The 20,534-nt window shown below is 49.9% G+C and overlaps 2 protein-coding genes across 8 annotated transcripts in view; one reads left to right on the top strand and one right to left on the bottom strand.

Moving 5' to 3' along the window:
* Positions 1–1,081: 1,081 nt before the first annotated feature.
* LOC142912411 (induced myeloid leukemia cell differentiation protein Mcl-1 homolog) lies at positions 1,082–5,724 on the top strand. Its single transcript, XM_076060601.1, has 2 exons — positions 1,082–1,763; positions 3,146–5,724. The coding sequence occupies exons 1-2, from the start codon at positions 1,119–1,121 to the stop codon at positions 3,281–3,283; spliced, it is 783 nt and encodes a 260-aa protein (XP_075916716.1). The 5' UTR covers positions 1,082–1,118; the 3' UTR covers positions 3,284–5,724.
* A 2,364-nt stretch (positions 5,725–8,088) lies between these two features.
* The window catches only part of LOC142912410 (neuronal cell adhesion molecule-like), a 39,458-nt gene continuing 27,012 nt past the window's right edge, over positions 8,089–20,534 (bottom strand). For 6 of the 7 annotated variants that reach the window (XM_076060594.1, XM_076060599.1, XM_076060595.1 and 3 more), the window contains 5 exons: positions 20,095–20,238; positions 19,603–19,714; positions 17,961–18,127; positions 16,130–16,618; positions 8,089–8,628 (listed from right to left, as the gene is read on the bottom strand). In XM_076060594.1, coding sequence (XP_075916709.1) covers positions 8,465–8,628; positions 16,130–16,618; positions 17,961–18,127; positions 19,603–19,714; positions 20,095–20,238 — 1,076 coding nt within the window. In that variant the 3' untranslated portion in view covers positions 8,089–8,464. Of the gene's footprint in view, positions 8,629–16,129; positions 16,681–17,960; positions 18,128–19,602; positions 19,715–20,094; positions 20,239–20,534 lie in introns of all 7 variants that reach the window. The other variant, XM_076060598.1, reaches the window with a different exon arrangement.

Raw genomic sequence — 20,534 nt, 5'->3', positions numbered from 1 at the left:
TCTGCTGTGACTCTGTACACACACACATACACAGAGACACACACAGACACAAACAGACAGATTAACACACTCACTGATGCTGCTGGTATAGCTGGGTCTGCTGTGACTCTGTACACACACACATACACAGAGACACACACAGACACAAACAGGCAGATTAACACACTCACTGATGCTGCTGGTATAGCTGGGTCTGCTGTGACTTTGTACACACACATACACAGAGACACACACAGACACAAAGAGACAGATTAACACACTCACTGATGCTGCTGGTATAGCTGGGTCTGCTGTGACTCTGTACACACACACACATACACAGAGACACACACAGACACAAAGAGACAGATTAACACACTCACTGATGCTGCTGGTATAGCTGGGTCTGCTGTGACTCTGTACACACACACACATACACAGAGACACACACAGACACAAACAGACAGATTAACACACTCACTGATGCTGCTGGTATAGCTGGGTCTGCTGTGACTCTGTACACACACACATACACAGAGACACACACAGACACAAACAGGCAGATTAACACACTCACTGATGCTGCTGGTATAGCTGGGTCTGCTGTGACTCTGTACACACACACACATACACAGAGACACACACAGACACAAACAGACAGATTAACACACTCACTGATGCTGCTGGTATAGCTGGGTCTGCTGTGACTCTGTACACACACACATACACAGAGACACACACAGACACAAACAGGCAGATTAACACACTCACTGATGCTGCTGGTATAGCTGGGTCTGCTGTGACTCTGTACACACACACACATACACAGAGACACACACAGACACAAACAGACAGATTAACACACTCACTGATGCTGCTGGGTCTGCTGTGACTCTGAAACTCGCTGAGCTGACGCTTGCCGTCGCAAGCCAATCGCCGCATCGATTCCTCGACATCTAAAGTCGGCGCGATTTCACTTCCCGTCGAATCCTGCCTGCTTGATGAGAAATCGACCAATCGCCGAAGAGATTCTACGGCCAGCAACGCGGCGATTTTCGACCATCGCTGAATCGATCATCGCGATTCCATTAGGCGACTCCGACCTCCGTCGACTCCGTCTCGCGTTCCCGACGGCGGCCATGGAGGCAGCGCGGAGTGGCGGAGTGGCGAGGCGCTGCGATGATGACGACAACAACAACGATGACGACAACAACGATGACGACAACAACAACGATGACGACAACAACGATGATGACGATGACAACAACGATGACGATGACGACGAGCTCACCGTCCAGACCGCAAATTTAATCTCCGGCTACGCCGCTCACCTGGCACAGACGGAGCAACAACAACAACAGCAACAACAACAACAGCAGCAACAACAACAACAGCAACAACAACAACCGCAGCAGCAACTTTGTGCCGCTTCACAGCTCCTGGAGAGCGTCGGGGATTCTCTCCTGGAGCAGCACCGCGCCGCCTTTTCGGCCATGGTGAGCCGCCTGGTGGTGGTGGCGGAGGAGGCCGAGGATCTGCGCGGCTCGGCGCTCGCCGTGGCCCGGGAGATGTTCTCCGACGGGCACGTGAGCTGGGGCCGCGTGGTGGCGCTGGCGGTGTTCTGCGCGCTGCTCCTCAAGAGGCTCAAGGAAGCCGCCGGCGGCGGGGAGCGGAGGGCGGGGAGAGACGCCGAGGCGAGGGCCTCCGTGGCCCACGAGGTGGCCGCTTTCCTGGTGGCCTCGCGGAGTAGCAGGAGGGCCTGGTTCGTGCGCCAGGGAGGCTGGGTGAGACACGCGCTGTGGACACGTGACACCACCTGCTGTGGACACGTGACACCACCTGCTGTGGACACGTGCCACCTGCTGCTGGTGGTGGTGGTGGTCATTGATTAGTGGTGGTGGTGGTGAGTGGAGATGTGTGACCTGGTGGTTGTCATTGATTAGTGGTGGTGGTGAGTGGAGATGTGTGATGTGGTTGTCATTGATTAGTGGTGGTGGTGGTGAGTGGAGATGTGTGACGTGGTTGTCATTGATTAGTGGTGGTGGTGAGTGGAGATGTGTGACGTGGTTGTCATTGATTAGTGGTGGTGGTGGTGAGTGGAGATGTGTGACGTGGTTGTCATTGATTAGTGGTGGTGGTGGTGGTGAGTGGAGGTGTGTGATGTGGTTGTGATTGATTAGTGGTGGTGATGGTGGTGGTGAGTGGAGATGTGTGATGTGGTTGTCATTGATTAGTGGTGGTGGTGGTGAATGGAGATGTGTGACGTGGTTGTCATTGATTAGTGGTGGTGGTGAGTGGAGATGTGTGACCTGGTGGTTGTTATTGATTAGTGGTGGTGGTGAGTGGAGATGTGTGACGTGGTTGTCATTGATTAGTGGTGGTGAGTGGAGATGTGTGACGTGGTTGTGATTGATTAGTGGTGGTGGTGGTGAGTGGAGATGTGCGACCTGGTTGTGATTGATTATTGGTGGTGAGTGGAGATGTGCGACCTGGTTGTGATTGATTCGTGGTGGTGAGTGGAGATGGTGGGAACTGTGATTTTGGTGGTGATTATGACGTTGGTGATGGGTTCAGACGGCATGAGGATTATTGAGAATTGGGGGTGGGGGTTGTTGTTTTTTGTTACCAGGCGAGACTGAAGAGAAATTTAATTAGTTTTTTTATTTGAGTTTTGCCAAGTTGCTGCGACATGTCGTCAGCTTAGACAGCTTGGGGCTTCTGTGTAGAGTAGTGAGCGACTGGCAGTGGAGCGGCTTGTGTGTTTGTTAAATCGTGAGAGACGCCTAATCCCCTCTCTCGGACGGCAGAAATCGCCCTGTCGTTCATACCATCTGTATGTGTTTCTCGCCATTGCCTGTGGGGTTTTCAGCGGGTCCATGTTTTAGGAGAAGCATTTGTTTAAAGCGGTCAAATGTGTAAAAAAAACCCAAATTCGTCAATCCAAGACCTGCATATTAAGTTTGTGAAAACGCCGTTGCAGAGCAAATGTCCCGCTCTCCTCTTTTCGAACTCGGCAGCTGGGCCCCATCTGCCTCTCGAGCGCCCAGTTGCACCGCCTGTACAATCGCCAGCCGTGCCACTGCCGTTTTCGGGACCGACACCGCGCGCGCGTGCGCACGCACGACCGTACTGACGGCGGATTGCGCTCGTGTTCCCCCGGACGCAGGACGGGTTCGTGCGGGAGTATGAGCGGGAGACGCCCGGCAGCACGCTCAGAAACACGCTGGTGGCCGTCGCGGGGTTCGGGGCCATGGCGGGTCTGGCCGCGTTGGGCGTTCGCAAGATCCTCGGCGGTTTCCGCTGAACCTTCCAAGCGGGACGAGGCCCCGATCGTGTCCGGCTCTCGCGCACGGCGTGCCCCACGGCGTCGTCGCCTCCGGCCGAGCTAAACGGAGCACCGCTACCGCGACCGCGGGAAAAACATCGAGACTCTGAACAGACGCGGCACGCCCCCCCCCACCCCTGCAAAGTTAAATTGTGGTGCTCAACGCTTCCGTGGCGGTAGAATTTTTGCAAAGATGCAGCTGCAAATGCGCTTTTTTTTTCACGTGCCAATCTTCGCTGTTCGTTAGTTTCCATTTCGTTAAACCTGCCGCATGGGAGCGATTGCCGCTGGGGTGCGTGGTGCCAAATCGTTGATTGCATTCCGTGGGGCCTGTCAATGCTTTGTTAATATTTTGAACCTCTGTGCGAGCGAGGTTTTTGCGTCTTCCCAGCGAGAAAAACCCGACGGCCGAATGGAAATTGACGCACGTTGCTCTTGTTGGACAGCAATTATTTTACTTTAATAGAGTCGTTAAATTCACGTTAGTCTGGCTCGATGAGGCAGCATTGTAAGTGTTGGTAAAATTGAGCATTTCGGAAGCACTTATAATTTGTATTATTATTTTATTTAAATACAATTTCAGGACAAGGTGAAAGATTAGAAACGTGTTAACGCGTGCGTTATATAGTTGCTACCTCGAACACGGCTAGGAATTGAATGACGCTTGCCATCACGGCAGCGTTTTGGCCATAAACAGAGCAATCTGTTCTCGTTGTTTTGGTCTTCACGCAACTCGAGCAAGCGGGAGTTGAATTTGGCAGCGGGCAGCAACAGCCGCTGCAGCGCCTTGTGTGAAATTTGCAGGGTAGCAAAGCCTCAACTTGCAACACAAAAGGTTTAACTTTTTTTCTGCTCGTATGATGTAATATCAGGATTGTGTGGTTACACCGATAGTACCCTATTATTAGTGCGGGCCTAGAAGGTACACCGAGGAGACGGCTCCCAACCCATCAGGATCCTCCTCCCTGTGCGTGGCCAGGTGAACACGATAGGCAGCTTGGATGGGCCCTATGGTGCGCGGCAGTCTAAGTTTAAAGCCGCGTTTAGAAACGACAAGTCTGGTATCTGGTGTCTGGTTAATCGGCAGTGGGCTACCCCATAAAGTCGCCTTGCAACGTGTGTGCCACTACAAACCAAACTTTGGAGTTGTGAGGTGGCCGGGCCGGTGGGGGGGGGGGGGTTGTGGATTCCTGTCAGGAGTTTTTCTCAACTTAGATTATTGAAAACAGAACCCACCACCCCCCCTCCCCCCTGTTTAAAATGGAACTCTGGGTAACCTTTACCCATTGCCCTGTCCTGGATTATATTTGAGTGTACCCTTACCATGCAATAATTACTTGGTTCAGGATAGATCTTTGATATTTTCCTAAGGTAAATCAATGGTGGCAGTTCTACTTGGGTGACACAGCGGGACACAGGCGCCATCGTGGCAACGCACCGCCGTCACCGGCGTGCAGCCCAATTTGCCGGCGGCGGCACAGCTCTTGAGAGTTCTGCGGTGAGGAAAAAAAAACAACGCGGCCACGGCTTGTTCAGCCCTGGGCACGGCTCAGTTCCTGCGAGTGGGAAACAAGAGGCATTCGGGTGACACTGTGCTTGTGCATGTGTAGTGATGCTACCATCACTACGCATGACGCTACCATCACTACGCACGACGCTACCATCACTACGCACGATGCTAGCATCACTACGCACGACGCTACCATCACTACGCACGACGCTACCATCACTACGCACGACGCTACCATCACTACGCACAATGCTACCATCACTACGCACGACGCTACCATCACTACACACGACGCTACCATCACTACGCACGATGCTACCATCACTACGCACGACGCTACCATCAATACGCATGATGCTACCATCACTGCGCATGATGCTTCCATCATTACGCACGATGCTACCATCATTACGCACGATGCTACCATCACTACGCACGATGCTACCATCACTACGCACGATGCTACCATCACTACGCATGACGCTACCATCACTACGCACGACGCTACCATCACTACGCACGATGCTAGCATCACTACGCACGACGCTACCATCACTACGCACGACGCTACCATCACTACGCACGACGCTACCATCACTACACACGATGCTACCATCACTGTGCATGACGCTACCATCACTACGCACGACGCTACCATCACTACGCACGATGCTACCATCACTACGCACGACGCTACCATCAATACGTATGATGCTACCATCACTGCGCATGATGCTTCCATCATTACGCACGATGCTACCATCACTACGCACGATGCTACCATCACTACGCACGATGCTACCATCACCATGCATGATGCTCGACAATCTTCAGACCTTATTGGTGCTTTCAGTTCCCGCGCCGTCTCTCTCAATACAACAATTAAAGAGTGTCTTGTTTATTTGCCCGACACGTGTTTTATGTTTTACTCTGCCAGGGCTGATTCGATCGTAGCTGAAGTGGAATTGAGGCCAAGAAAGGCGTTCAGTTTACGTGTGCGTTTTTTTTAGATTGTGTGTCTTGTTTATCGTAATCGCCGGCCACGGTCAATCCACTGCTGGATGAAGGCCTCCCCAACCCATCGCCACCTTACGGCCCTGCGATGGTAACAATCCATCCGGAAGTCGATTTCGTCGCTCCATCTCATCCCGGGGGGGGGGGGGGGGGTGTCCCTCTTTTGGCTGCTGCCACACTTAATAGGCTCGGCAACGCACAACATCGCCTTCAGTGTACCTAGTTGTTTGCTGTTCAGTCCGCTGCTGAATGAGGACATCCCCGTGCTACTCACCGCTCACTTACCACTCACTCACAATTCACTCACCACTACTCTTTGGTTCTATTCGGTAAAGTCACGTAGGTAAAAAATAAAACAACAAAAATCACGACGTTTCGGCCACAACACAAGTGGCCTTCATCAGGTGAAGGGAACAGACTGTCTCGAAGACTGCGCTGGAGTGAAACAGAGCCAAGCTCAAACTACGACCTATAAGCTGTGTGAGAGGGATTAAGGTGAAGGAACAAAACTGTCGGGATGACAGAGCTCCAATGAACGCTGAGTGAGAGAAGAGAGGCACCCCGACAAAGGAGTTTACACATCACTCACCACTCACTCTCCGCTCACTCCCCACTCACTCCCCACTCACTCACGCTCACTCACTGCTCACTCACCACTCACCCACCACTCACCGCTCACTCACCACTCACAGCTCACTCACCACTCACAGCTCACTCACCACTCACCGCTCACTCACTGCTCACCATTCACTCACCACTCACTCACTGTTCACTCACCACTCACTGACCACTTACCACTCACTCACTGCTCACCACTCACTCACCGCCAGCATTTACACCGGGGGGCCAGCCAGCATTTACACCGACCGGAGCCAGCCAGCCAGCGTCCCGTGCAACGCGCCGCACACGGCTGCATTCTTCTCATTGAAATCGTGACCTGAATTTTGACCGAAGCGGTTTGTTTGTCGTCGCTAACCCCCCCCCCCCCCCTGCAGACGAAGGAAAGGGCACCACCACCCCACAGGGCACCACCACCACCCCCCCACAGGGCACCCCCCCCCCCCCTTCGAGCCGACGGAGAGATGATGACGCCCGCCGACAGATCCATCTCACGGCAAATTCCTGAGCGGCTACACAAGAGACAGGCGGGCAGCCGAGTAAAGACAAACACGGAGCGGGAGGGGCCTCTCTGAGTGGTTTATTGTCCCAAGATAAACACACGCCAGCAAACACACACACACAAACACACACACAAACACACACATGCCTGCGTACGTGCGCGTACGAGCGGTCGTATTAAAAACTCGGGTGACTCAGGTCCACCACCAGCACTACCAGCACCACCACCAGCAACGCCACCACCACCAGCACTACCACCAGCACCACGAGCACTGCCACCACCAGCACCGCCAGCACCACCACCACCAGCACCACCAGCACTACCACCACCACCACCAGCACTACCACCACCACCAGCACCACCACCACCAGCAGCAACACCACCAGCACTACCACCACCAGCACTACCACCAGCACTACCACCAGCACTACCACAACCACCAGCACCACCAGCACTACCACCACCACCAGCACTACCACCAGCACCACCACCAGCACTACCACCACCAGCACCACCATCACCAGCACCACCACCAACAGCACGACCACCACCACCCCCTCCACCATCATCAACACAACCTCAACCACCACCACCACCCCCTCTCCACCATCATCATCACCACCCCATCACCTTGTATATTTTTGGCAGCAGCAGCAGCAGCACTATTCACAACCACAAGTTCTCAACACAGCGCCTGCCAAAGGGGTAGCCTTTCAGATGTGCACACTCCGACAGAGGAGATGTGGGTCGATAACGCATTAGGTTTAAAACCGCATTGAGGTATTAAAACAATATCAAACGTGAGCGATGATACGAAAATATGTATATACAAAAACATGCAGCTTATGATAGAGGAAAATTATGTACAGCCAATCATTGGAATGAGTTCTCCTTAGACATAATGGAGGATTTTCACGACCGACATTTATATACATTAATAAAGTTTAATTCAGAATTAGCTTGACCTGTGATAACTTTTGATTATAAATTTTAAATATAAGTGACACATTTGTATCAAACTCCGTAATTATTTCCCGCAGCAAAATGGTCCCATCATAGACGTCATTGATGACTGCAATGAACTGAAAGGGAACTCCAAGAAACTGAAAGAGAAACCCAAGAAATGAGTTCCAGTCCATAAAGTTTTAAACTTGCCACCTTTATTATTATTATTACGTCTTCAGCACAGCAGCAGCAGCACGGAACAACTTCAGGGAATGGCTCTGTCACAACTCGCATTTAAAATTGTACAGTGTGGCTCTTTGCGAGACGCCGCGGGCGCACGGCGTGCGACTCTTTGCAATGAAACTCGACGATGTTCATGTACGTGGAGCGAGGAACAACGCTGAATGTAAAGAGGCATCGCGATCGTAAAGACTGCGAGCGCGAGAAAGAAAAGCGTCCTTCAAAAGACAACTCGCCCGGGCGTCTACGCGACGAGGCGACGGCAAACCCCGACGCCCCCAACGGCTCGCCAAACCAGCCCGCCGTACCGCCGCGCTCCCGCCCTGCACGGTCACCAAACCGAGCCGGCGCCGGTGGCGACGGCGACGTCGCAGAGCAGCGCGGCGCGCGCCGCCGTCGGCACGAGCGTGAGCAGCAAAGCCGTGGCCGGCGTGGCACCGAGGCGCGGGACCCCGTTGCTGACGGCCGCCCGCCCCGCCGCCGCCGCCGTCGCCCCTGCGGGAGGGTGCGGAGAGGAGCGGGCGGCGAGAGATGCGCGGGGGAAGTTGTCTCGCCCACGTGCGACCCCCGCGACCTTTGACCTCGATCAAGAAAACGGGACCGTGCGTTTGTTGTTGTTTTTGCACCTCGGTATCGGAATGTTTATCCGTGCCGTCCTTTCCGAATCCGGCGGCCTGCGACGTGTCCGCTTGGCGGATGGAGGCCCAGAGGGCTTTACAAGCCATCACCATCTTTCACCGATCCATACAACCCCATTTCAACTACCTGGTGAATTGAAACGCATCGCAGCATTTTCCGCAATTTGACCGACTGTGACATCGGCGTTGGGTGCCCGATGGGAACTCCTGCGGTGAGCACCAACCCCCCCACCCCCCACCACGCTCTGTGCCATAACAGCAAAGTCTGCCCAGAGTTACGATGCTGAGAATATATTTTTTATTGTCAAACCATTCTCCCGTCTCCCTTTGCCTGCAATTTAGTTGACTGCCCTCGATGTGTGCATCTCCATTAGTCTATGGGAGCCTTTAACATTGAAGTCTATGGGAGCCTTTAACATTGAAGTCTATGGGAGCCTTTAACATTGAAGTCTATGGGAGCCTTTAACATTGAAGTCTATGGGAGCCTGTAGCATTGCAGTCTATGGGAGCCTGTAACATTGAAGTCTATGGGAGCCTTTAACATTGAAGTCTATGGGAGCCTGTAGCATTGAAGTCTATGGGAGCCTGTAACATTGAAGTCTATGGGAGCCTTTAACATTGAAGTCTATGGGAGCCTTTAACATTGAAGTCTATGGGAGACTTTAACATTGAAGTCTATGGGAGCATTTAACATTGAAGTCTATGGGAGCCTGTAACATTGGAGTCTATGGGAGCCTTTAACATTGAAGTCTATGGGAGCCTTTAACATTGAAGTCTATGGGAGCCTGTAACATTGGAGTCTATGGGAGCCTTTAACATTGAAGTCTATGGGAGCCTGTTGCATTGAAGTCTATGGGGAGCCTGTAACATTGAAGTCTATGGGAGCCTTTAACATTGAAGTCTATGGGAGCCTTTAACATTGAAGTCTATGGGAGCCTTTAACATTGAAGTCTATGGGAGCCTTTAACATTGAAGTCTATGCGAGACTTTAACATTGAAGTATATGGGAGTCTTTAACATTGAAGTCTATGGGAGCCTTTAACATTGAAGTCTATGGGAGCCTTTAACATTGAAGTCTATGGGAGCCTTTAACATTGAAGTCTATGGGAGCCTGTAACATTGAAGTCTATGGGGAGCCTGTAACATTGAAGTCTATGGGAGCCTTTAACATTGAAGTCTATGGGAGCCTTTAACATTGAAGTCTATGGGAGCCTTTAACATTGAAGTCTATGGGAGCCTTTAACATTGAAGTCTATGGGAGCCTGTAACATTGAAGTCTATGGGAGCCTGTAACATTAAAGTCTATGGGAGCCTTTAACATTGAAGTCTATGGGAGCCTTTAACATTGAAGTCTATGGGAGCCTTTAACATTGAAGTCTATGGGAGCCTGTAACATTGAAGTCTATGGGAGCCTTTAACATTGAAGTCTATGGGAGCCTGTAGCATTGCAGTCTATGGGAGCCTGTAACATTGAAGTCTATGGGAGCCTTTAACATTGAAGTCTATGGGAGCCTGTAGCATTGAAGTCTATGGGAGCCTGTAACATTGAAGTCTATGGGAGCCTTTAACATTGAAGTCTATGGGAGCCTTTAACATTGAAGTCTATGGGAGACTTTAACATTGAAGTCTATGGGAGCCTTTAACATTGAAGTCTATGGGAGCCTGTAACATTGGAGTCTATGGGAGCCTTTAACATTGAAGTCTATGGGAGCCTTTAACATTGAAGTCTATGGGAGCCTGTAACATTGGAGTCTATAGGAGCCTTTAACATTGACGTCTATGGGAGCCTGTTGCATTGAAGTCTATGGGGAGCCTGTAACATTGAAGTCTATGGGAGCCTTTAACATTGAAGTCTATGGGAGCCTTTAACATTGAAGTCTATGGGAGCCTTTAACATTGAAGTCTATGGGAGCCTTTAACATTGAAGTCTATGCGAGACTTTAACATTGAAGTATATGGGAGTCTTTAACATTGAAGTCTATGGGAGCCTTTAACATTGAAGTCTATGGGAGCCTTTAACATTGAAGTCTATGGGAGCCTTTAACATTGAAGTCTATGGGAGCCTGTAACATTGAAGTCTATGGGAGCCTGTAACATTGAAGTCTATGGGAGCCTTTAACATTGAAGTCTATGGGAGCCTTTAACATTGAAGTATATGGGAGCCTTTAACATTGAAGTCTATGGGAGCCTGTAACATTGAAGTCTATGGGAGCCTGTAACATTGAAGTCTATGGGAGCCTTTAACATTGAAGTCTATGGGAGCCTTTAACATTGAAGTATATGGGAGCCTTTAACATTGAAGTCTATGGGAGCCTTTAACATTGAAGTCTATGGGAGCCTTTAACATTGAAGTCTATGAGAGCCTTTAACATTGAAGTCTATGGGAGCCTGTAACATTGAAGTCTATGGGAGCCTTTAACATTGAAGTCTATGGGAGCCTTTAACATTGAAGTCTATGGGAGCCTTTAACATTGAAGTCTATGGGAGCCTTTAACATTGAAGTCTATGCGAGACTTTAACATTGAAGTATATGGGAGCCTTTAACATTGAAGTCTATGGGAGCCTTTAACATTGAAGTCTATGGGAGCCTTTAACATTGAAGTCTATGGGAGTCTTTAACATTGAAGTCTATGGGAGCCTGTAACATTGAAGTCTATGGGAGCCTTTAACATTGACGTCTATGGGAGCCTTTAACATTGAAGTCTATGGGAGCCTTTAACATTGAAGTCTATGGGAGCCTTTAGCATTGAAGTCTATGGGAGCTTTTAACATTGAAGTCTATGGGAGCCTTTAACATTGAAGTCTATGGGAGCCTTTAACATTGAAGTCTTTGGAAGCCTTTAACATTGAAGTCTATGGGAGCCTTTAACATTGAAGTCTATGCGAAACTTTAACATTGAAGTCTATGGGAGCCTTTAACATTGAAGTCTATGGGAGCTTTTAACATTGAAGCCTATGGGAGCCTTTAACATTGAAGTCTATGGGAGCCTTTAACATTGAAGTCTATGGGAGCCTGTAGCATTGCAGTCTATGGGAGCCTTTAACATTGAAGTCTATGGGAGCCTTTAACATTGAAGTTTATGCGAGACTTTAACATTGAAGTATATGGGAGCCTTTAACATTGAAGTCTATGGGAGCCTTTAACATTGAAGTCTATGGGAGCCTTTAACATTGAAGTATATGGGAGCCTTTAACATTGAAGTCTATGGGAGCCTGTAACATTGAAGTCTATGGGAGCCTTTAACATTGAAGTCTATGGGAGCCTTTAACATTGAAGTATATGGGAGCCTTTAACATTGAAGTCTATGGGAGCCTTCAACATTGAAGTCTATGGGAGCCTTTATCATTGAAGTCTATGGGAGCCTTTAACATTGAAGTCTATGGGAGCCTGTAACATTGAAGTCTATGGGAGCCTTTAACATTGAAGTCTATGGGAGCCTTTAACATTGAAGTCTATGGGAGCCTTTAACATTGAAGTCTATGGGAGCCTTTAACATTGAAGTCTATGCGAGACTCTAACATTGAAGTATATGGGAGCCTTTAACATTGAAGTCTATGGGAGCCTTTAACATTGAAGTCTATGGGAGCCTTTAACATTGAAGTCTATGGGAGCCTTTAACATTGAAGTCTATGGGAGCCTGTAACATTGAAGTCTATGGGAGCCTTTAACATTGACGTCTATGGGAGCCTTTAACATTGAAGTCTATGGGAGCCTTTAACATTGAAGTCTATGGGAGCCTTTAACATTGAAGTCTATGGGAGCCTTTAGCATTGAAGTCTATGGGAGCTTATAACATTGAAGTCTATGGGAGCCTTTAACATTGAAGTCTTTGGAAGCCTTTAACATTGAAGTCTATGGGAGCCTTTAACATTGAAGTCTATGCAAAACTTTAACATTGAAGTCTATGGGAGCCTTTAACATTGAAGTCTATGGGAGCTTTTAACATTGAAGTCTATGGGAGCGTTTAACATTGAAGTCTATGGGAGCCTTTAACATTGAAGTCTATGGGAGCCTGTAGCATTGCAGTCTATGGGAGCCTTTAACATTGAAGTCTATGGGAGCCTGTAACATTGAAGTCTATGGGAGCCTTTAACATTGAAGTCTATGGGAGCCTTTAACATTGAAGTATATGGGAGCCTTTAACATTGAAGTCTATGGGAGCCTTTAACATTGAAGTATATGGGAGCCTTTAACATTGAAGTCTATGGGAGCCTTTAACAATGAAGTCTATGCGAGACTTTAACATTGAAGTATATGGGAGCCTTTAACATTGAAGTCTATGGGAGCCCTTAACATTGAAGTTTATGGGAGCCTTTAACATTGAAGTCTATGGGAGCCTTTAACATTGAAGTCTATGGGAGCATTTAACATTGAAGTTTATGCGAGACTTTAACATTGAAGTATATGGGAGCCTTTAACATTGAAGTCTATGGGAACCTTTAACATTGAAGTCTATGGGAGCCTTTAACATTGAAGTCTATGGGAGCCTTTAAAATTGAAGTCTATGGGAGCCTGTAGCATTGAAGTCTATGGAAGCCTGTAACATTGAAGTCTATGGGAGCCTTTAACATTGAAGTCTATGGGAGCCTGTAGCATTGAAGTCTATGGGAGCCTGTAACATTGAAGTCTATGGGAGCCTTTAACATTGAAGTCTATGGGAGCCTTTAATATTGAAGTCTATGGGAGCCTTTAACATTGAAGTATATGGGAGCCTTTAACATTGAAGTCTATTGGAGCCTTTAACATTGAAGTCTATGGGAGCCCTTAACATTGAAGTATATGGGAGCCTTTAACATTGAAGTCTATGGGAGCCTTTAACATTGAAGTCTATGCGAGACTTTAACATTGAAGTCTATGGGAGCCATTAGCATTGCAGTCTATGGGAGCTTTTAACATTGAAGTCTATGGGAGCCTTTAACATTGAAGTCTATGGGAGCCTTTAACATTGAAGTCTTTGGAAGCCTTTAACATTGAAGTCTATGGGAGCCTTTAACATTGAAGTCTATGCGAGACTTTAACATTGAAGTCTATGGGAGCCTTTAACATTGCAGTCTATGGGAGCTTTTAACATTGAAGTCTATGGGAGCCTTTAACATTGAGGTCTATGGGAGCCTTTAACATTGAAGTCTATGGGAGCCTGTAGCATTGAAGTCTATGGGAGCCTGTAACATTGAAGTCTATGGGAGCCTTTAACATTGAAGTCTATGGGAGCCTTTAACATTGAAGTCTATGGGAGCCTGTAACATTGAAGTCTATGGGAGCCTTTAACATTGAAGTCTATGGGAGCCTTTAACATTGAAGTCTATGGGAGCCTTTAACATTGAAGTCTATGGGAGCCTTTAACATTGAAGTCTATGCGAGACTTTAACATTGAAGTATATGGGAGCCTTTAACATTGAAGTCTATGGGAGCCTTTAACATTGAAGTCTATGGGAGCCTTTAACATTGAAGTATATGGGAGTCTTTAACATTGACGTCTATGGGAGCCTTTAACATTGAAGTCTATGGGAGCCTTTAACATTGAAGTCGATGGGAGCCTTTAACATTGAAGTCTATGGGAGCCTTTAGCATTGAAGTCTATGGGAGCTTTTAACATTGAAGTCTATGGGAGCCTTTAACATTGAAGTCTTTGGAAGCCTTTAACATTGAAGTCTATGGGAGCCTTTAACATTGAAGTCTATGCGAAACTTTAACATTGAAGTCTATGGGAGCCTTTAACATTGAAGTCTATGGGAGCTTTTAACATTGAAGTCTATGGGAGCCTTTAACATTGAAGTCTATGGGAGCCTTTAACATTGAAGTCTATGGGAGCCTGTAGCATTGCAGTCTATGGGAGCCTTTAACATTGAATATGGGAGCCTGTAACATTGAAGTCTATGGGAGCCTTTAACATTGAAGTCTATGGGAGCCTTTAACATTGAAGTATATGGGAGCCTTTAACATTGAAGTCTATGGGAGCCTTTAACATTGAAGTATATGGGAGCCTTTAACATTGAAGTCTATGGGAGCCTTTAACAATGAAGTCTATGCGAGACTTTAACATTGAAGTATATGGGAGCCTTTAACATTGAAGTCTATGGGAGCCTTTAACATTGAAGTCTATGGGAGCCTTTAACATTGAAGTCTATGGGAGCCTTTAACATTGAAGTCTATGGGAGCCTTTAACATTGAAGTTTATGCGAGACTTTAACATTGAAGTATATGGGAGCCTTTAACATTGAAGTCTATGGGAACCTTTAACATTGAAGTCTATGGGAGCCTTTAACATTGAAGTCTATGGGAGCCTTTAAAATTGAAGTCTATGGGAGCCTGTAGCATTGAAGTCTATGGGAGCCTGTAACATTGAAGTCTATGGGAGCCTTTAACATTGAAGTCTATGGGAGCCTGTAGCATTGAAGTCTATGGGAGCCTGTAACATTGAAGTCTATGGGAGCCTTTAACATTGAAGTCTATGGGAGCCTTTAATATTGAAGTCTATGGGAGCCTTTAACATTGAAGTATATGGGAGCCTTTAACATTGAAGTCTATTGGAGCCTTTAACATTGAAGTCTATGGGAGCCCTTAACATTGAAGTATATGGGAGCCTTTAACATTGAAGTCTATGGGAGCCTTTAACATTGAAGTCTATGCGAGACTTTAACATTGAAGTCTATGGGAGCCTTTAGCATTGCAGTCTATGGGAGCTTTTAACATTGAAGTCTATGGGAGCCTTTAACATTGAAGTCTATGGGAGCCTGTAGCATTGAAGTCTATGGGAGCCTGTAACATTGAATTCTATGGGTGCCTTTAACATTGAAGTCTATGGGAACCTTTAACATTGAAGTATATGGGAGCCTTTAACATTGAAGTCTATGTGAGCCTTTAACATTGAAGTCTATGGGAGCCTTTAACATTGAAGTATATGGGAGCCTTTAACATTGAAGTCTATGGGAGCCTTTAACATTCAAGTCTATGTGAGACTTTAACATTGAAGTCTATGGGAGCCTTTAACATTGAAGTCTATGGGAGCTTTTAACATTGAAGTCTATAGGAGCCTTGAACATTGAAGTATATGGGAGCCTTTAACATTGAAGTATATGGGAGCCTTTAACATTGAAGTCTATGGGAGCCTTTAACATTGAAGTCTACTCGAGACTTTAACATTGAAGTCTGTGGGAGCCTTTAACATTGAAGTCTATGGGAGCTTTTAACATTGAATCCAAACATGAATGGAGCATGCACTTGGGAACCTGACCAGCCAATGGAGATTCACGGAGTGGCTGAAACCCGGTCATTTAAACCCAGTGCATTGGGCTGACCCCAGCCATTTGCATCGTCAGGGTGATCAGGCGATCGGAGCCACCGCCCTCCCGCGTACCTGGCGAGGTAGCTAACAGCTCGTCGTCGCCCTCGTCGTCGTCGCCCTCGTCAGCACCGCCGTCACGGCCGCCACCGGCGTCGGGGGCGGTGGTGGCCTCCGCCCTGTCAGCAGAGTCCTCCTTGCCCTCGTCCTGGCCCTCCTCTTCACCCTGCTCCTCCTCATCGTCCTCCTCCTCCTCCTTGCCCTCTTCCTGGCCCTCCTCTTCACCCTGCTCCTCCTCATCATCCTCCTGGCTCTCCGCCTCCTCAGCTTTGACCTCTTCCTGGCCCTCCTCTTCACCCTGCTCCTCCTCATCGTCCTCCTCCTTGCCCTCTTCCTGGCCCTCCTCTTCACCCTGCTCCTCCTCATCGTCCTCCTCCTTGCCCTCTTCCTGGCCCTCCTCTTCACCCTGCTCCTCCTCATCATCCTCCTGGCTCTCCTCCTCCTTGCCCTCTTCCTCGCCATAATCCTCCTCCACCTCCTGGTCCTCCTCGCCATCATCCACCACTGTGGGGGGGTGGTGGTGGTGTTAGGGGTGGTGGGGGTGGAGGTTGTTGTATATGTCGGGTCTAGAAAAATTAACAGAAATAAAATAAAAATGGGACAATGTCTAATTATCCGAATTTATGCTAATTTATGTAATTATGCACGTAATTTATGCTAATCAGGGAGGTATAATTGCCTAGTCCTGAGTGTGAAAGGCGGCTGCTGTGTGAGGGGAGGGGGTTCGCATCACTCCCTTTTGCCCCAAGCGACACCGCGATTGATTATTTTTAAAAAGATATTGGCAGAATTATGCTTAATACAAATTTTGGAAAAGGCCAAAAATATACAACAAGGTGATGGGGTGGTGATGATGATGGTGGAGAGGGTGGTGGAGGGGGTGGTGCTGGTGGAGGTGGTAGTGGTGGAGGTGGTGAGGGTGGTGGTGGTGTTGATGGTGGAGGGGGTGGTGGAGGGGGTGGTGGTGGTGGTGGAGGTGGTGTTGATGATGATGGTGGAGGGGGTGGTGGTGGGGGTGGTGGGGGTGGTGGAGGTGGTGTTGATGATGATGGTGGAGGGGGTGGTGGTGGAGGTGGTGTTGATGATGATGGTGGAGGGGGTGGTGGTGGTGCTGGTGGAGGTGGTGTTGATGATGATGGTGGAGGGGGTGGTAGTGGTGGTGGTGGTGTTGATGATGATGGTGGAGGGGGTGGTGGTGGAGGTGGTGTTGATGATGATGGTGGAGGGGGTGGTGGTGGTGCTGGTGGAGGTGGTGTTGATGATGATGGTGGAGGGGGTGGTAGTGGTGGTGGTGGAGGTGGTGTTGATGATGATGGTGGAGGGGGTGGTAGTGGTGGTGGTGGTGTTGATGATGATGGTGGAGGGGGTGGTGGAGGAGGTGGTGGAGAGGGTGGTGGTGGTGGTGGTGTTGATGATGATGGTGGAGGGGGTGGTGGAGGGGGTGGTGGTGGAGGTGGTGTTGATGATGATGGTGGAGGGGGTGGTGGAGGGGGTGGTGCTGGTGGTTGAGGTTGTGTTGATGATAATGGTGGAGGGGGGGGTGGTGGTGGTGGAGGTGGTGTTGATGATGATGGTGGAGGGGGTGGTGGAGGGGGTGGTGGTGGTGTTGATGATGATGGTGGAGGGGGTGGTAGTGGTGGTGGTGGAGGTGGTGTTGTGGTTTGCGCTACGATCCCGGCGACCCGAGTTCGATTCCCGCTCACGACCACAAACCCCGGTGACCATTACCTGAACCGGTCCTGGGCCTCCCCTAGGTCGACTCGGCCTCAAACGAGTACCTGGTGCGGTGCGTAGTAAATGTCGTTAGCGCCGGGAAGACAAAGGCGACCGGCCGGGCTTTGCTAACCTTCGACGAGGAGGTGCACCCTCAGCAGTCTGGAGTCCACGTCGTTGACGGCGATGCACACGTACGAGTCCGTGTCCTCACGCCGCGCGGCAATGACGCGCAGGGTGCCGTTGTTGAAGGTCCGGTGGCGCTCGTCCTGCAGGCGGAGGTTCCGTGAGTCCTTGAACCTGGCGGTGTGTGGCGCAGGCAGAGAGAGAGAGAGGGGGAGGGGGGTAGAGAGTGAAACCTGCCGGTGATATTCACGAAATCGACCAAACTCCCGCACCTCCGATGAGCACGATTGGCCACGTAGGGTGCGAAAGAAGTCTGACGTAGGCACAGCCCTCGTGGCATAACGAGCGCCCGAGGCATCCTTTGCCGAACAAACAAGCCACTTCGTCGGGGCTGTCGTTTGCGACATGGCTGCTTCTGATAACACATTCTCCTGCGGAGGGAGGGAGCTGGTAGTAGGAACGTTGGGTTGCTCGGTCAATGGCCAGGGTCAATGGCGGCACCACGTGGTGCATTCCGACTGTGAGGGCGGGCACAAGCCGGCGTGAGTAGGTTAAACGTTGAGTTTTAAAAGGACACCACAGGGTGACCAGCCCCTCCACACCCAGCCCCACCCAGCCCCTCCCCCCACCCAGCCCCACCCTCCCCACCCAGCCCCTCCCCACCCAGCCCCACCCAGCCCCTCCCCCCACCCAGCCCCACCCTCCCCACCCAGCCCCACCCCTCCCATGATTGGATGCACGACTGACGGACACAACAACAATCAACCAGGAGGTTCCTACACAGTATAAAGCGCTCCGTAGCTCAGTGGCCATTAGCTGGTGAAACTATCCTCATGGCGGTACCCCCGCGGTAGCGAATGATACCAACTGGCTCACGCGAAGTAGATTCCTCTAAGACGAAGGTACTTTGCAAGCCCGCTGGCCATCAACAAAATATTTGTTCGTGAAGCCATCCATATACATATAGAAACAGACACAATTTCAACTGAGGAGATGGGTACAAAGTGAAGGACGTTATCAACCAGTTCAAGTCATGACTGGCTATGATGTTCCCATCCTACCACCTTAGTTAGTTGAATTTTACGCCCATTTCAAACTTGCGCGTTCACAGCATTTACACCGACACAGCCATTTCGCGCGCCGACTACCCCTCTTATAAACGACCGCTTGCGTTGCGATCAAAACGTCGCAGTTTTTGGTTTTTCGTTATTTTTCTGTGAACCGATCTACGTGACTTTACTGGAAAACACCCCCCAAAGAACATGGCCGAGGCGATTGGAATCTTTTATTTCTGGGACGCTATTTTTTTACCGGGGTGTTACTTAACTCCGTGACTGGGGTACCAATCGATCCGAAATCAGTGCCACACTCCGCGATCTGGAAACGCCAAACATCAGCGTAAAAAAACCCGTCACCGTTAAAATTTAACTTTGAGCGGCGAATCACGCGCGGCTCGTCGAGATGAGTCGACTGCCGCATCGCCGGCCATCACCAGACTAAAAATGACTGCATCACGCACATTACGTGAGTGCCGAGGTACTATGATACCCCGGGGAACCACCATAAGGTTCAAATAAACAATCGTCTAAGTGAGCGGAGAGAGAGAGAGAGACGGAGAGGGAAGGAGCCAGGGCAGCGTTCCGTCTCACCACAGGAACTCGGCGGGCGGCCACGAAAACACCGCGCACTCCATGTACACCGCCTCTCCCTCCCTCGCCACGTACAGCCTATTTTGCTCCGACAGCATCTGTGGGGGCACGGCTGTGGGAGGGGTGGGGGGCACAGACAGCCAGCCGGAGGGGTCGTCCGTCAGAGTCGGTCCAAAGTGCCCTGCCTAGAGGGGGGCGACCTACAGCCGTCTGTCCAGTCAAGGACCTCCTCCTCCTCATTCTCCTCCTCCTCCCCATACTCCTCCTCCTCCCCATACTCCTCCTCCTCCCCATACTCCTCCTCCCCATACTCCTCCTCTTCCCCATACTCCTCCCCATACTCCTCCTCCTCCCACCTCCTCCCCATACTCCTCCTCCTCTCCATACTCCTCCTCCTCCCCATACTCCTCCTCCCTCTTCCTACCTCCCTCCTCGTCCTCCGTCCTCCTCCTCCTTCCCCCTCCCAGTCACTCCCCCCCGCCCCCCGCTCACCTGGCACTTTGACGTAGGCGTTGGCCAGGATGGTGCCATGCCGGTTTGAGGCCTCACACTGGTACACGCCGGTGGCTCCCCCGTCCAGCCGCCTCAGGGACAGGGAGTCGCCGTCCACGCTCCGCCCGGACACCACGGGGGCCTCTGCTCCACCGCGCAGCGACACACGACACCCGGCACTCTTTGTGTGTGTGTGGAGCCTTGACACGATTCAGAGTATGTTTTTGTTTGCATTCTGACCACCAGTATATGTTGTGGTTAATGCAGACATGATTCCTTGTAAAAGGTTTCAGTTTGGTGTTTTAACATCTTAACACAGCTGTATTGTTGTCAGAAAAAAGGGGAAAACCTATTCTCAGGCTATGAGTGAGTGAGCAAGTGATAGGTTGTGAGTGAGTGAGCGTGTGATAGACTATGAGTCCGGCAAAACAACCCCCTAC

This window comes from Petromyzon marinus, unplaced genomic scaffold (assembly GCF_048934315.1).
Source record: "Petromyzon marinus isolate PM22_M1 ecotype Great Lakes invasive population unplaced genomic scaffold, UKy_Petmar_22M1.pri1.0 PM_G_Scaffold_20, whole genome shotgun sequence".
Lineage (NCBI taxonomy): Eukaryota > Metazoa > Chordata > Hyperoartia > Petromyzontiformes > Petromyzontidae > Petromyzon > Petromyzon marinus.
Note: the sequence above shows the minus strand (reverse complement) of the source record. Positions and strands in the feature narration are given on the sequence as shown.

Excerpts from the sequence above, each read along its gene's own strand:
- LOC142912411 (XM_076060601.1), top strand. The coding sequence starts at position 1,119 with ATGGAGGCAGCGCGGAGTGGCGGAGTGGCGAGGCGCTGCGATGATGAC. Across the intron at positions 1,764-3,145 it reads TCGTGCGCCAGGGAGGCTGG|GACGGGTTCGTGCGGGAGTA; the intron begins GTGAGACACGCG and ends CCCCGGACGCAG.